This window comes from Pangasianodon hypophthalmus, chromosome 3 (genome assembly GCF_027358585.1).
Source record: "Pangasianodon hypophthalmus isolate fPanHyp1 chromosome 3, fPanHyp1.pri, whole genome shotgun sequence".
NCBI classification, from domain to species: domain Eukaryota; kingdom Metazoa; phylum Chordata; class Actinopteri; order Siluriformes; family Pangasiidae; genus Pangasianodon; species Pangasianodon hypophthalmus.
The window spans coordinates 11,804,545-11,821,583 of NC_069712.1; the positions used below are offsets into that span (position 1 = coordinate 11,804,545).

The 17,039-nt window shown below is 38.3% G+C and overlaps 1 protein-coding gene across 2 annotated transcripts in view; it reads right to left on the reverse strand.

Moving 5' to 3' along the window:
- The window catches only part of LOC113544831 (adhesion G protein-coupled receptor A1), a 180,309-nt gene that overhangs the window by 94,598 nt on the left and 68,672 nt on the right, over window positions 1-17,039 (reverse strand). For both annotated transcript variants that reach the window (XM_026943857.3, XM_026943850.3), the window contains 2 exons: window positions 14,173-14,334; window positions 13,001-13,201 (listed from right to left, as the gene is read on the reverse strand). In XM_026943857.3, the coding sequence (XP_026799658.3) occupies window positions 13,001-13,201; window positions 14,173-14,334 (363 nt within the window). The remainder of the gene's footprint in view (window positions 1-13,000; window positions 13,202-14,172; window positions 14,335-17,039) is intronic.

Here is a 17,039-nt window from a genome sequence, read left to right on the forward strand (position 1 = left end):
GTGATTGCATTACTGAGCTGTTAAACTTTAAGATGTGTTCTCTGCCTGCCAGGATGTCCAGAAATAGACAGGACAAAACACATGGTGGGAGACACATCCTCTGCTAATGCAAAAAAAGAAAAAAGATGCACCCAAAAATATGTGTCATACAAATCTCCATTACACACCTACAGAGATGTAGGCAATTATTCAACTAGTGTATTATTCTGACTACATGGGCTGTCATCTTAAGTGTAGCAACACAAAATTTTCTGTCAACACAGCATTTCTTTCAATTCTGGTAATGATAAAAGAGACATTATTTTCTGTTATTGAGGGTCAAGGTATGAGGCCCTGAAAATAAAAAAGAACAAGCAACCAGATCAATAACTGTCTTTAGTACCCAGTCTAACAGATATAATGCTGGATGTCAGGATGGCTAAAGGATTGACCCAGACTAATTTCTGAATAAGACTAAAGGTTGATGTTTTGCTCATGGTGTCAGGGTGAGAACTTATCTCAGACAATGTGAAAGGAAGTAACAAAATCCAGAAATGGACTTTATCTATGCATTTAAAATGGATTAACACTGGATTATATCAGTGCTACAATATTTGAATCTGTACATTTGCAAGTTTTCTAGTATCAGTTCTACCTGCTCAAAAAGTCATAGCACAGCTGAAGGTAAACTAAATATAATTTTGCTAGCTAACGTGTAGTATAAAAGACACATCAAGACCTACACCTCATTATAATAACAGTTGTAGATACATTTTATACATTTAATAGATACATATTATTGTATTAGAATTACTTATAAGTGATGCACTTTCTTTTTCAATGCCCATACTCATAATGCATTATACATAAACCCCTTTTCATCTGGCCAAGCTGATTTCCTACTGAGCTCCAGAACATATCACCACCTTTTACTCCATTTTAGAGTATAAATATATTACCCTTTTATGAATGAGAATTATTGCTTAATAAACACTCATATGGATGTTAATAGGTATTACATTTACTCTAGAGCAGGGATGTCAAACTCAATTTCTGCCTGGGCCACAATTTTAGTGAGACCCTATACTCTAATCTAAAGGCCACAATCTATATAAAGACTGTTTTTTTTACTTTTAAAAATACTTTATTTTTAAATTTATTATAACCTTTATTTAAAAAACTTTAGTTTAACTTCATTTATTCTATTGATTAACATAAATAACCAGCTCTGAAACTATACTAGTGACACGTCACAGTGCTCCGCGGACTCCACATCCCAACAATCTCTTTGGCCTACTAAAATGGCCGCCTCAAACTACACTCCCCAGAATGCACCCACTCTTACCTGCTCTCAATCACCAAGCTTCTGATTGAACACACCTGCACTCAATCAGCCACACACACACACACATGGACCCTTTAAACAGAGACTCTCCTCCATTCATGCTTTGTGAAGTATATGCTCAGCTTTGTCTTGTACACCTGACTATACCAAGCCTTTTGTTTCTGTTTTGCCTCTCTGATTTTGACCTGTTCTGTCTCATGTTTTTGCATTCTGTCTAGTTTACCCTGTTTGCTGATCACCTGACCTTTGGCCCATTTTTGACTTTGACTCTGCCTAATGATTTGGATTAGTTTACCCGTGTTTTGTGCATTAAATATTCTGCCTAACCTGCAATTACATCCGTCTGCACCTTCATTATCTGACAACTAGGATGTTTCTAGGAAAAAGAAGAGCTAATAGAAACTAGTTAAATGCATGTACAATTAGGTGATAACATTTATTATATGGATTAATGTTGTTTTAATGAAATCATTGCTTTGTTTAATGACATTGTATTTGCTACCAGTTGATGTGATGAGAAACAGGATTAACTAGTTGCCCATTTCTGTTTGAAAGCTCCTGGTCAGATACACTAGGTGAGACCCGATGAAATAGCCTGCTGGAGATTTGCTGCAGTAAGATGAAAAGAAACACTGAATTTATAGTATTTAGAATTTATAGTTTAGTATATAGTATTTATAGGATAAGGTGTAATCTCTCCCTGCAATTAACATGTTATTTTAATCATTTTCGGTGGAACTGTCATAAAGGAATTTTATGGCAACATTATTAATATGGCAAGATTGACTGATGGTAGATTGTGCATAAAATTATTATATAACACCGGTCCTATCGCTGTCCCATAAGCGTGCCACACTTATCAATTTAATTGGACATATCAGAAAAAAAAATATTTTGTATATTTCCTCATCCCACAAAATTAATTTCTGGTTACTCAACTGCCAACCTCCATTTTGTTTGAATCATTTTTGACGTGAGTGTGATATTGATATTAAGCAGTGTTTCAGCACTGTGAAATGTGAGCCTCTGTACGCTGTACAGTAGCAGTCAGTACTTTACAGATCTGCTGTGAATTATATACAGTGTGAAAATGTTTGCAGAGGCCAAATGAAATGAGACAGCGGGCTGTATTTGGCCTGAGGGCCTTGGGAGTGAAACGTGCTCTAGACTCTCGGAGGAACTGTGGTGTAACCTACCAGAGCCAAAAGACTGAAACACACATTTAAAGCTTCACTCTGTATTTCACCAGTAATAGATAAAAAAGGATATCTGTATACAAATTCATATGTGCACCAGGCAGCAGGACAAATTGCCTATTTGTTCCACAAACTGGCCCAATAGATTGATGACTGACGGAAACAGTGATAATCTATAGACAAGAGGAATTTTTATCCCACTGCAGGTCATATAGTTTAAATGCTATGACAGAAGACTTTAAAGTATGCAAATAATTAAATAAATGTAGACTGGAATGAATGTGTACTATAATTATATGACCTGAAGTAAACACTGCAGCAGAGCTATCTTTAAATCAGAGAGTGTGCATGAAACAGCTGTGACAGCAGTTTTCGCTACGCCATACTGCTGCCTCATGACAGGCTATCTGCCAGCGGCATCAGCTCGCATCCTCACAGAAACACGCCGCATATCCACAATCAGCTCATCAGCCGCTATGGCAATAACGACAACCACCGGCCTGAGGGCCAGAGAAAAAGAGTTGGAGAGAAAGAGAGGAACGGAATGGGAGAGAGTGAGACTGATCTGCAGACTCGTGTAGCACACAGTCAGTGTCAGCTCAGGTGTAATGAAGAACATTGGATCAAAAACACAGTGGCAGAAATGGAAAGCATAAAGAAAGCGACAGATGAAACAAAGCAGGGGAAAAAGAAGAGTGCTATAAAAAGTGGAATTTTTAGAAAGTGAAATCTTAGTGTGTCTAAATCAGACAACACACACACACACACACACACACACCACCCTCTCACACACATCTTTTTTGGTCTGACAAAAATGGAGAGAACACCCAGGGGGTTCCATCACTCTACAGAGTAGTGGCCTTTGTTTTGCCTTTCTCTATCTCTTTCAGTTTTTCCCCCCCTCTCTCCATTTTCTCTCTCGCTCTCTCTCTCTCTATCTTACACACACACACACACACACACACACACCAAACGCACAGATCGTCTGAGAGAAACAGTCTGCTTTCACAGCCTTCAGCATCCTGACGTTCTCTCTGCACACTCATAGCCCTGTTTCCTCTCAGCACTAAAGTGAGCGCAAAAGAGAGAGGGAGGGAGATGTATTTTTAATATCTCTCTGCAGAACACAAATATCCGGTGCATGGATGCATATGCACACACACACACACACACACACACACACACAATCAAGCTGACAGACACAAACAGTGACACAAACAGATAAGTGAAAGTGCCTTCTCTCTCACGTCTGTCATAATGGCTTAGCTGAAACTCTCTCACATCATACACCACTAATACACACACACACACACACACACCAAAGCCATGCAAGATCATGCAGCATGCACAGAACTCAGCATGAATTTATTCTGTACTTAACAAGGGCACCAGCATGTATTTACTATATTTACTATGGATTTAAGCTTAAAGCAATCGTACACATAACCGATATAACAGCAATGGTTCAATACGCCTCAATCAGAAATAACACTTAAGCAGAGAGTACTTCTGATTTTGCTGATGCAGACTGAAGGGTGCCTTATGTCTGCATTTTAGGCTGAGATGCATACAAAGCCCATCTTCAGCACAGCACTCCCACTCATCCTCCCCTGAGAGTCTGCCTTGTGGATGTGCCCAGACACTGAAGTCAGGAGGGACCTGTTTTAACCATATTATTTTGTGATGCCTTGAGGAGTTGTCATGTTTTAAAGTCACAGAAAGTGGCAAAGTACACCTTTAGAAAATCTTTGAATTATCATCACAGGAAATAGGAAATCTGTACTAGCAGTGTGCCATGTACCATAAATAATTTAACAGCTGTATATGACACGCTTTCGGGAGGTGGGAGGAAACCAGATACCCCAGAGGAAACCCACACATAAGTGTGTTGTGAGGCAGCAATTCATTTGAAATTGGTCAGTCCACCTAAATCAAAATTTCTACCCAAGTGAATAAGGTAGATAATCCATTAAATAATCTGTTAAATAGACAACTAATTAGCATGTGAATCTGATTAACACCATGTAAATCAATATTAACGATCCTGCTCAAGAACCCATCAGTGGTTCTCTGGCAGCACTGGGAATTGAACTCACAACGTTCCAATACACTAGCGAGTCACCATTACCTCAGGGTGGAAGTTGTTATTTTGAAGCAGAATTACTTGAGACAAAAATGCTTATTATCACCTTCTGTTTAATAAGGACATCTGCAGTATGTTTTATTAAGACTTATAAAATGTCACACCTGTTAAAAACATAATCAAGGAGACTGAAAGCTTGGGTTAGATGTTAAACTAACTTTAGCACATTATTACACCCTGAAACTTTTTGCTGTTGATGAAAAAAGTGAATTCTGCTCCTTATATGCACACTCATTTGCTTTGGATTGCATGCATCATGCATGTTAGCAGTGTTTTTGTTATCCCTAATGAGTGCTGACTTTGGAGTACATTCAAGCACTTTATTCTGAAACTGCAATCATAATGAACATATTTGGAACTTGTCTTTGCATGTAAATATAGCCAGTGCTGCAAAGTTAATAGAGGAAACTCTGACTAGTTTGATAATCACATCACATTACATCATAGATTGACTCATATCTTCCCAGCTACAATTTTGTACAGTCCAGGAAGATCAGCCAGATTTATGCTACTCAAGCCAACAATGGATGGTCACTTTTCCGGTAAGTTTAAGCATTAATTATGGGGAGAAATTAGCTGAAGTTAGCTGATTGAAACTCAAATTCCAAACAAATCACCTCTCTCTTCCTTCCAAAGCCACTGCCACAAAACACATGCTCGGCTAATACACTTTAAATCACAGAATTGTCAGAAACTTATAATTACAAGGTTTCAAGGAATTTAATACATTGCACTGCAAAAAAAAAAACAAAAAAAAAAACATAAAAATAGCAAAAATCTTAGCAAGTGATTGAAATATCTTGAATATAGTCAACTTTATCTAGTATTTCATATTATAAGATTACAATACACCAAATATAAGGTTAAACCTATTTTTAGATATTTCAACTAAATTCAAGCGAGCAAGTCTTAGTTTTATTGGCAGATCATTTTTCTACATTTAAGCACAATTATCTGGCAATAAGAAAATGCTAATAAGAAAATGTAAAACTTGAAATGAGTAAAAGCATCTCAAACATGCTGAATAATCATATATTTGATTTATACTAATCTCATAATAAGAAATATTAGATAAATTTGCCTATATTCAAGATATTTTCCCTTGCTAAGATATATAAAAAAACAGTGTTTTTTCAGCCTTATACATTTGAGTATACTATATTTTTAGAATATTTTTAGAACATTAACTAATTTTCACCCAACAACAACAACAACAACAACAAAAATATAAATGGAACCTTACAGTTCCAAAGTCTCAACTTGTGTGAAAGAGAAACTTTCTGAACTGACAGCCGGGAAAACAAATATGTCTCCTTGTGCTATCCTAAAATCCTGTTTACAGACCCGGTTTCCCACACAAAGCTGAGCTTTCCTTCTTAGCAGACATTTTCGAGTGCTATACAGGAAAGTTGGGTTCCATTTTGAGTCTGGTTCCTCTCAAGGTTTCTTCCTCATGTCTTCTCAGGAGGTTTTTCCTCGCCACTGTCACCCCTGGCTTGCTCATTAGGGATCAAAATCTACATGTGGATTTCTGTTAAGTTGCTTTGTGACAATGGCTAAAATTGTACGAATAAAATTTCAATTTATTGACAGCTGCTGCAATAAAAGAAGGACACTAAATATACACAAGTATTCTGTCATAAAATCACTGACAAAGACTTTAATGTATTCTGATTTAAATGCTATAAATATATGTATCTATATACTGTGCATATGTGCAGCCTGCAACAACTGACTGACTACTAGTGTATAAAGGAGCCTTAAACATGCTGCCATGTTGATGCAGAGACGAGTCCGTGTGCCAGTTTAGTGGGAACTGAAAAGGCATTATTAGTTCAGCTTTCCTCCGCAATCCTATTGCTGTTCTCTCTGTTTCTCTGTAACTCTCTTTCTGTCTTGCTCAATTCCTCTCTCCCTGCTGTTTGACTGGGCTACTGATCAGACAGCGGGTCGGGGGGAGGACGGGGAGGCTTGGCGCTGGTTGTATCCTCACTTTAACCTTCCAAAGCTTCCAAATCAGTGCTCTCAGACTGCATGTTAAATGACAGCTTTAACTCCCTCATCTCACTCCGTATTCCCCACCTGCCAAGCCTAACGCAGCTACAAGTCATTAGCCACTAGCTCCCTTCTGGCTCGTCTAAAATGCTAGCCTCTTATTTATCCTGGGCTTGCTGTAAAATTCTGCTGCATCACAGTGCCACCTGGCTCGTCTACTCTGCAGAAAATTCTCGCTTGCCCCTGGCAGGCTGTTAGCTGTGTGAGAATTGTTTTTATCTCTGACTCAATGAGTGCGTGCATTCGAAAGCACTGCACCAATGCCACCTGCTTAGTTAATTATATAAAATGCCATCAGTACATACCCCTAAAACAGGTAAATAATACATAAACACACACACACACAAGCCTGGTTTAAATATTAAAACATCACACCAGACGGCTGGCTGTCTCACAGTAGTATGCACATGTAGGGGTAGTGAGAAGGAGGATTTGTCATTTGGGACAGGCCCCCAGGAGGGCAGGTTGGACGGTACTGATTGAAAGTGACAGGGACACAAGGACACAGCATCCATCAGGGGGAATGGTCAACATTTCTTGACTACAGATTAAGACCACAAACAGACAAAAACACACACACATAGGTTTACACTTACGCAACACACAAAATTGCCACTGCCTATTCTAAATGCATGGATATACAGTATTTGGTACCAACATAAGAGAAAAGAGGCTGTCAAATAAAATCTATAACACAGTTACATGTATTTAGTTCTCATGGATGAGAGGACTTCGTTCAATCCTTTCACCTCATTTCACCTTCAATCATTTTTGACATGTGAAAAATGTGATATGCTGTTGTGCTTGTTTCACCATGTGGAATGGTGGAATGAATAAGAAGGAGGTCGAATTTCAAGGATATAAAAGTATTTTATATATATATATATATATATATATATATATATATATATATATATATATATATATATATATATATATATATGCACGCATATACAGTATATATATATAATACATAATGTGTGTGTGTATTTCCCTATGATACTGCCATATGGATGACCCACAACATTAAAACCACCTGCCTAATATTGTGTAGGTCCCCCTTGTGCCTCCAAAACAGCTCTGACCCGCCGACCCGAGGCATGGACTCCACAAGACCTCTGAAGGTGTGCTGTGGTATCTGGCACCAAGATGTTAGCAGCAGATCCTTTAAGTCCTGTAAGTTGTGAGGTGGGGCCTCCATGGTTCAGACCTGTTTGCTCAGCAAATCCCACAAATGCTCAATCTGACTGAGGTCTGGGGAATTTGGAGGCCAATTTTGTTATGTTCCTCAAACCATTCCTGAACAATTTTTGCAGTGTGGCAGGGCATATTATCCTGATGAAAGAGGCCATTGCCACTAGGGAATACCGTTGGCATGAAAGGGTGGTACATGTCAAAGTAACATCCACATGAATGCCAGGACCCAAGGTTTCCCAGCAATACATTGCCCAGAGCATCGAACTTCCTCCGCCAGCTTGCCTTCTTCCCACAGAGCACCCTGGTGCCATCTCTTCCCCAGGTAAGCGATGCACACACACCCAGCCGTCCACATGATTTATCAGACCAGGCCACCTTCTTCCTCTGCTCCATGGTCCTGTTCTGATGCTCTTGTTCCCATTGTAGGTGCTTTCTGGCAGTGGACAGGGGTCAGCATGGGCACTCTGACTGGTCTGCAGCTATGCAGCCCCATATGCAGCAAGTTGTAACACACTGTGTATTCTCACGCCTTTCTATTACAGCCAGCATTAACTTTTTCAGCAGTTGGTGCTATAGTAGCTCTTCGGTGGGATTGGACCAGATGGGCTAGCCTTCACTCCCCACATGCATCAGTGTGCCTTGGGCACCCATGACCCTGTCACTGGTTCACCGGTTGTCCTTCCTTGTACCACTTTTGGTAGGTACTAACCACTGCATACCAGGAACAGCCCACAAGACCTGCCGTTTTGGAGATGCTCTGACCCAGTCATCTAGCCATCACAATTTAGCCATTGTCAGATTCACTCAGATCCTTACGCATGCCCATTTTTCCTGCTTCCAACACAACACATCAACTTTGAGAACTGACTGTTCGCTTGCTGCCTAATAAATCTAACCCCTTGACAGGTGCCATTGTAAGGAGATTTTCAATGTTATTCACTTCACCAGTCAGTGATTTTAATGTTATGGCTGATCAATGTATATATATAAAGTTAGGTCCATAAGTATTTGGACAGTGGCACAATTTTCTTAATTTTGCCTCTGTACACCACCACAATGGATTTGAAATGAAGCAATCAAATGTGATTTAAGTGTAGGCTTTCAGCTTTAATTAAAGGGGTTTAACAAAAATATTGCTTTAACTGTTTAGGAATTACAGCCTTTTTTTTGCAGAGGCCCTCCATTTTCACAAGCTCAAAACTAATTGGACAACTAATATAATCATAAATATTAGGATTATTTTTAATACTAGGGTGCAAATGCTTTGGACCCATGGCCATCACCAAATGCTGAGTTTCCTCCCTTCAGATGCTTTGCCAGGGCTTTACTGCAGCTGCCTTCAGTTGCTGCTTGTTTGTGGGCCTTTCAGTTTTGTCTTAATAAGTTAGAAGCATGCTCAATTGGGTTGAGGTCATCGGACATTTAAGAACATTTTAATTTCTTTACCTAAAGAAGCTCTGTGGTTGCTTTCATGATATGTTTTGGCTCATTATCTATCCTGTGAAGCACCTTCCTATCAGTTTTGCAGCATTTGACTGAATCTGAGCAGAAAGTATAGCTCTATATGCTTCAGAATTCATCCTGCTAAATCTGTCAGCAGTCACATCATCAAATAAACATCAGTGACCAGTTCCAGTGACAAGTTCCATTGGCAGCCATACATGCCCATGCCATAACACTGCCTCCACATGTTTGACAGATGATGTTTGTAACATGAGCCATTCCTTTTCTTCTCCATACTCTTCTCTTCCCATCATTCTGGTACAAATTAATGTTGCATCAGAACTGGTCAGGCTTTTTTTTTTTTTTTAGAGGTTTTCTAGCAAAGTCTAATCTGGCTTTTCTGTTTTTGAGTGTTACCAGTGGTTTGCATCTTGAGGTAAACCATCTGTATTTACATTCATGAAGGCGTCTCTTGATTATAGACTTTGACAATGATACATGTACCTCCTCCTCTTCCTGTTCTTGGCTAGATGTTGTGAAGCCTTTTTTTTCTTCATAGGAAGAATTCTGCATTCAACCACTTTAGGTGTCTTCCATGATCTTCCAGGCCTTTTGGTGGTGCTGAGCTTGCCAGTTCATTCTATCTTTTTGCTAACTCTCTGATAGGTCTGTTTTGTTTTTTCAGCCTAATGATGGCCTCCTTCACTTGCATCGACATCTCTTTGGACTGCATACTGAGAATTCTGATGAACAGCTACCAAACGCAAACTCAATGCTTGGAATCAACTCCAGACCTTTTATCACCTTAATTTGTCAATGAGGAAACAGGCCACACATGGCCATGAAACTGCTTATCAGTCAATTGTCCAATTATTTTTGAGCCTGTGAAAATGAAGGGACTCTATAAAAAATTGCTTAATTTCATATCCACTGTGGTGGTGTACTGAGGCAAAATCACTGTCACTGTGTCAATGTCGAAAAACTATATATATATATATATATATATATATATATATATATATATATATATACACACATACTGGGTGACTGGGAAGGCCACATAAGAGCACTGAACATGGTGCATTACCATTCTGGAAGTAGCCATTAGAAGATGGGTAAATTGTGGCCATGAAGGGATGCACATGGTCAGCAACAATACTCAAATCGGTTTTGGTATTCAAGCGATGATTGATTGGTACTAACGGGTCCAAAGTGTGCCAAGAAAACATTTCCCACACCTTTACACCACCTCCACCAGTCTGGACTGTTGACCCAAGGCAGGTTGGGTCCATGGATTCATGCTGTTCATGCCAAACTCTCACCCTACCATCTGTGTGCCTCAGCAGGAATCAAGATTCATCAGACCAGGCTACGTTTTTCCAGTCTTCAACTGTTCAGTTTTGGTGAGCCTGTGCCCACTGCAGCCTCAGCTTTCTGTTCTTGGCTGATATAACCCGACACGGTCATCTGCTCTTGTAGCCCCTCCACCTCAATTTTCGACAGGTTTTGATTTTGAGATGCTTTTCTGCTCACCACAGTTGCACAGAGTGGATATCTGAGTCTCAAACTGGGTTCATATTGGTTAATTAGGCATGTTGTACAACCAGCTGCTTAAAAATGTGTGAAACTTTTTAAAAAGATTTTAATACTGTTTTCTTATATTGGCCATTAAAAATCTGAAATAACAGACGAAGTCCAAATCCTTAGTCAAGTGTGTGACTTATGCCAGTCAAAAGTCTATTCCAGGAGCCTGTACCATCTGTATTTTATTTATGCTAGTGAGGGTTGTGGTGGATTTGGAGCCTATCCCAGGAACACTGGGCATGAGGGAGGAATAGCAGGAATATATTACTTCTAATGAAGTTGTTTCTAAAACTGCATTCGGGTGTTCTTTGGCCTAACTAGAGAGAGAGAGAGAGAGAGGGGGAGAGAGAGAGATTGTTTGATTTATTCTAAATTTATTCATTCTTCATCAGTAACCACTTGATCAAAAGTTTATCCCAGGAACACTGGGCAGGAAGTGAGTCAATCCACCCTAGATGGGACAACACATACATTCACACACTCCTTTACACTTACGAGCAATTTCTGAGTAGACAATTGGCATACTGGAAGACAACTCACAAAGACATTCAGAGAACGTCTACACAGACATTAACCTGAGCTCAGAGTCAAACCAGGGACACTGCGGCTGTAAGGCAGCACAGCGCTTCTCGTTATGGTGGTATCCTATCCGCTACACCACCATGCTACTTTATGTGTGTATTGATCCCTGACTGTACATAGAATATCTTACAGACAATTAAACTATTGGTTTTTCTTATGGTTGACAATTACGTATCACACATTTGGAAATGGCAACAAAGAGTCGCTCAGTTGTTTAGCAATATTATTCCATCATTTAGTCAGTCTAGGTTGTGACGTATCACATAGTGGTGAGTGACTTAAACCCTATCTTACTTTAATAACATCAACAACATCTGAGAAAGGCACATCATTTGTAGAGTAAGACACCTGGGTCTGGATCACCCTGTAATATTTGATGAGAATGATGTTGAAGGCTATTATTCTTAGATAAATAGTAATTACATAGTGTTCCTGCAACAACTATTTCTTCTGTGCATAATTATTTATTTATTTGCTTTTGGTCAAAAACCTTCCCAATGAATATTGTACCCTACATATCAAGCCTAATAAGGCTTCATTGATTAAGACAAAATCTCAGCAGTAGTTGTTGAACAAAAAGACAAAAACAGGCAATGCTGATTAATGAGTTATTGTCCAAAATCCTCACATATATAACTTATGAAGAAGACAGAAATATCAACAACGTCTAAGGGTGATGGCCAAGCTGTAAGTTAGCACAGCATATATGAACCATAATACTTTTAGTTCAGTAATGTATGTCAGGTCATGTAAATCATGTAACACATCAATTTGGGTCAGAGAAATTGATTCATTTTGCTCGAATAGAGTTATCATCATCGCTTTTACACTACTGCCATGCAAATGGGGTCTACGTTTAACCTTTTTAAAAGGAAAAATTATGTTGAAGCTTTAAGGGTTTCCCCAGAGGGAAAGCAAAAAACCCTTTAGGCTGCTAGATATATTCATTTTTAGAAAGTAAACATAAAAATGAAAAAAAAAAAAAAAAACAGCCAAAATGGGCCTTGTGTTCCTGTACATGAATGTGTAAGTAACTTCTCTGTATGACAAACAGGAAGGAAGCTATTGAAGAAAGATTATTTCAGACATTTGACCTTGCTGTGGCCTTGACCCTGTGTGGATCAATTCCAAAATCTAATCACTTTATCTGCTGGTTACAGTGATAATACCATATAAATCCTATAAACATTCAATCACAAGTTCTTGAGATATTGCTCTAAAGAGAATCTTGGACGAACGCACAAACAAACTGGAAAGACTAGGTCGTGGAGGTATAAAAATGAAAGAAGAATCCATTCAGTGAAAAAGTGGAACTAATTCCATGTGAAACAAAAAGCATGTTCAGTGAACTTGACTAGATCAGGAAGTGACTTCAGTCAAATGGCTTTAAGTTGCATTATTAAAGGGACATTCACCAGCTGGCTCTATTTTTATGCAAATAGAGCAGCTAGCTACAGTATGGGTGTTAACTCTTACCTGACTGAGCTGGCCACTGGGCGATCCTGTGACATTGGCTGTATGACATCTGAAATTGAGGAGAGTTTCCTCCAGCGATTTCAAAGCCCCAGAAACCCCAGCGCCAGTATTCTGACCTGGATTAGCCACCACCGTACACAACAAACCCATTACACTCGAAGGCCTGAGCATGAAGGCCTCCAGAGCTATGTTAGGAGAGACCTGCATAAACAAAGAAAGAGAGAGAGAGTGTGAAAGAGAGCGAGAACAAGAGAGATGAAGAGGAAAGGAGGGTGGCTGATGACCTAGTTTCTTCCTAGTTGTTTGTCACTCATTTGTGCTGAATGAGGCAAGGAGTTCTCTGATTATAGAAATATGCAATGAGTAAACAACCCATTAGACATTGGGCAAACTGTAACCTACATAAGCAACGCGCAAATTGATGAGGGTGGATAGCAGGGCCAGAAAACATTCAAGCAAGTATGAAAGTAGGTTGAATAAAGGACATTGTCCATACTCCTTGATTTATAAATATTTATACCACAGCGCTGTTGAATTATCTAATCTGATTGGTCAGAAGGTGTTGATTAATTATATATATATATATATATATATATATATATATATATATATATATATATATACAGTATATATATGTGTGTGTGTGTGTGTGTGTAAAATTATTATATAAATTTATATTACATTTTATATAAATGATGCAAGATAAAATGTGATTTTTTTTTTTTTTTAAATCACTGTCAAATTGCTGTAGTATAAGAGGGGAAAAAAATCAGGGAATGCTTGTACTGGAAAATAATCAACTTTGGGTGGGAACAGTAACTACCACACCATAAGTGGTTTATTCTTTACTTAGTTCTCATATAAACTCAAGTTGATTGTATATGTAGCACTACCTTTTACAAACAGCAACAAGTGTTTAACATACAGGCAAAAGCCACATGTTTATTATGATGTATTTTATATGCTTATGTTTATGTGTATGGATTGCTCTTGAGCTGTCCTTGCTGTGAATGACTAGGAAATTGAGTGAACATTATTGCATTGCCTATGAGATGCCCTGTCTGTGAGTGAATGTGAAAATGTGCAAAGGCATAATGTATTCTTGTATTACCCTTGAGAAGTTCTGTGAGAGTAAATCTGATTTTGTACAAGAGGCTGTATTACTGCATTACCTTTGAGATGTTCTGGGTGTGTGTGTTGAAGGTGAGGTCTGCAATGCGCTCAACACACTGTACAATGCGCGTGCAGGCTCGAGCTTCGTTCTGAGCCATCCATAGGATGTGCTCCTCCACCTGCATCATGTTGCTTGCAATGTCAGACACGTAGTCCCCTAGCTGGAGGGAAGAGCAAGATAAACAATACATCCCTGATTAATAATAAGCAAGATTAAATATAATACAGGGCTAAGACCTCATACAATCAGATTTGATTTTTAAAAAAATTCCATAGATTGTGTCTGATGTGAGATTATCAGTCATGCTGCATGATGTTGCATACGTGACTGACTGCCTGAATGATTTAATTAATGAATAAATCCCAGGTTGATTATGCAAAACATGCATTCATCCATTCTTCAGTAACCGCTTTATCCTGGTCAAGGTTGTGGTGGAGCCGTAGCCTATCCCAAGAACACTGGGCATGAGGTGAGAATACACCCTGAAGTGTTCATCACAAAACATCATACACACACACGCACATACTCATTCACATCAAGGGGTAATTTAGAGTAGCCAGTCCAGAGGCTTCCAGAGGTTGAGGGAAACCTGAGAACCCAGAGGAAATCATCATAGACAGAGCATTCTGTTAAAGGTCCTTTACAAGTACTGTGTTACCCAGTCTTTACCCAGTTTAAGTAAATAGTTTTATTCATGATAATAAGTGTCTTATTAGCTACCAAATGTTCTTTTGGACCATTTTACCAAAAACAATTTACCAGGACTAATAAGTCAACCACCTAATAATACTGCTTGTTTCCCACCATATATGGATATTTGGCATCAGTGCACTTATTCATGCCACATCTGGGGAGATTTAAGGAATATGTGTTTCATGAATACTATTATTTTTTTGTCCAAATTATTCAGTGCATGTATTTATAAGTTCCCTACTTCCAACAAAGAGAAGAAACCTCTTGGTATATGATACGATAATAACATAATGCCATTCTCTGTGTCTGTATCTGTTTAGTGCTCAATATATTCATATCTGTTTTCATATTCAGATTTAAATGGAAAGTGGGTGTGGTGTAAACTGGAAAACGTTTTTTTTTTTTTTTTTTTTACCACTATGCCCCGGAATCACTGGAAAACAGTAAAAGTAAACAGAGCTGTTGGAAAAAGAAGTCATTTTTCATTCAAAAACTATAACAACTTTATTTTATTTCAACAATATTATTTTATTAGCCCTGTAGGAACTTTCTGGCCAGCTTTTGATCATCCATCTAATGTGACTGAACAAGTATGTTTCAAAGCAATGATGCTTTTACAAAATCAAGAAAATATTACTTTGATTTGATAACAATAGCCATTTAATAATGTTTTATCAGATTTACTTCACTTTTTGGGTTTGTTACCATGCAGAATGATCAGAAAAGGTCTGTCCACTCTATCAGAACCTATACTATAATACTATAAAGCAGGCTGGGAATTTTGCGGAAACCTGGCAACACTCCCCATGAGCTTTGGTGAGCTATCCTTTAAAGCGGCACGTTAAAGGACAAAACTCTTTTTTTTGTTTGTCCTGCAGCACCCTAGTCCCGATCCATATACTTAGTCTGAAGTTGGCAAGTGTTCTAAAAAATAAAAATCAAAAAAAAAAAAAAACAGCATCAATACTTCACCTACTATTCATGTCTGTATTTGTATTCGCATTACCTGTTTATTCTGAATAATGTATTCGTAAATGATAATTGGTTAAATCCCTAGTATACAAATATCCATCTATATTTATATCTATATTTACATCATTATTTAAAGCTATATTTATCTTTTAATCCACCTGCTTTCTGACACACATTTCTTGCTAGTGGTTTGCATCGTATCACTTAATAAATTCATGCTAAGGTGCTGATAAATACACGATTCAGATGAACGATCTATGTGTGAATAAGCACACTGTCTGTCAGATTATTTATCTGTGTCAATTTTAAATGCCAAACTCTTAAAACTTTATAGCAAGTTTAACTCAAAATGCACTGGCTGACACAGAGACTGACAGAGACCGAAGACTATAATAAGTGTTGGATTTGATAAACTATTCCAATAAGCCAAATTCAATCACTCCACCTGTCAAATCTTCTTTAACTAAAACTCAGGTGCTATAAATCATCCACCATTAATCAAATCATCCTTTTCTGGTAAATATTCTCAACAACTCACCTAAAATTACAAGTAAAATGAGGCCGCTTATAATCATCACACTCATTTTATACAAGTATGTAATGAATATCAGACTTCTGGGCTCAGCTGTATCGTGTCCTACAAGCTAAGAAAATCTAATTGGTTGAATTATTTCATGCTTTTTCTTGTCTAAATACAAAATACCTCTGGCAGGAGCATAACGGGTGCCGTTTATACATTATAAAAGGCTATGAATGGAAATATTTTCCTGCCTTTTAATATGAACTGCCTTCCAGAAAATAAGATTTAAATCTATACCCAAGGATACTGCATACATAAAAAGCAAGAATAGCTGTTTATGTTGAGTTTGAAAATGTTTTCATAAAAGATCTATAATGAGATGCAGTTCTACATGTTCCAACTGACGCATATGAAAACAGAAATGCTAGCATAGCAAATACCTACTGGCATGTCTGCAAACGTGTTTAATACTTAATGCCACATGGGTATAATTATACACAATTACATTGCTCCAGGGCTGTAAGCATATGTCAATATGATTCTCAAACCATTCCTGAATAATTTGTGTGTCCATGACCTTGTCGCCGGTTCACCGGTTGTCCTTACTTGGACCATTGTTGATATGTAGTACCCACTGCATACGGGAAACACCCCACAAGACCTGCCGCTTTGGAGATGCT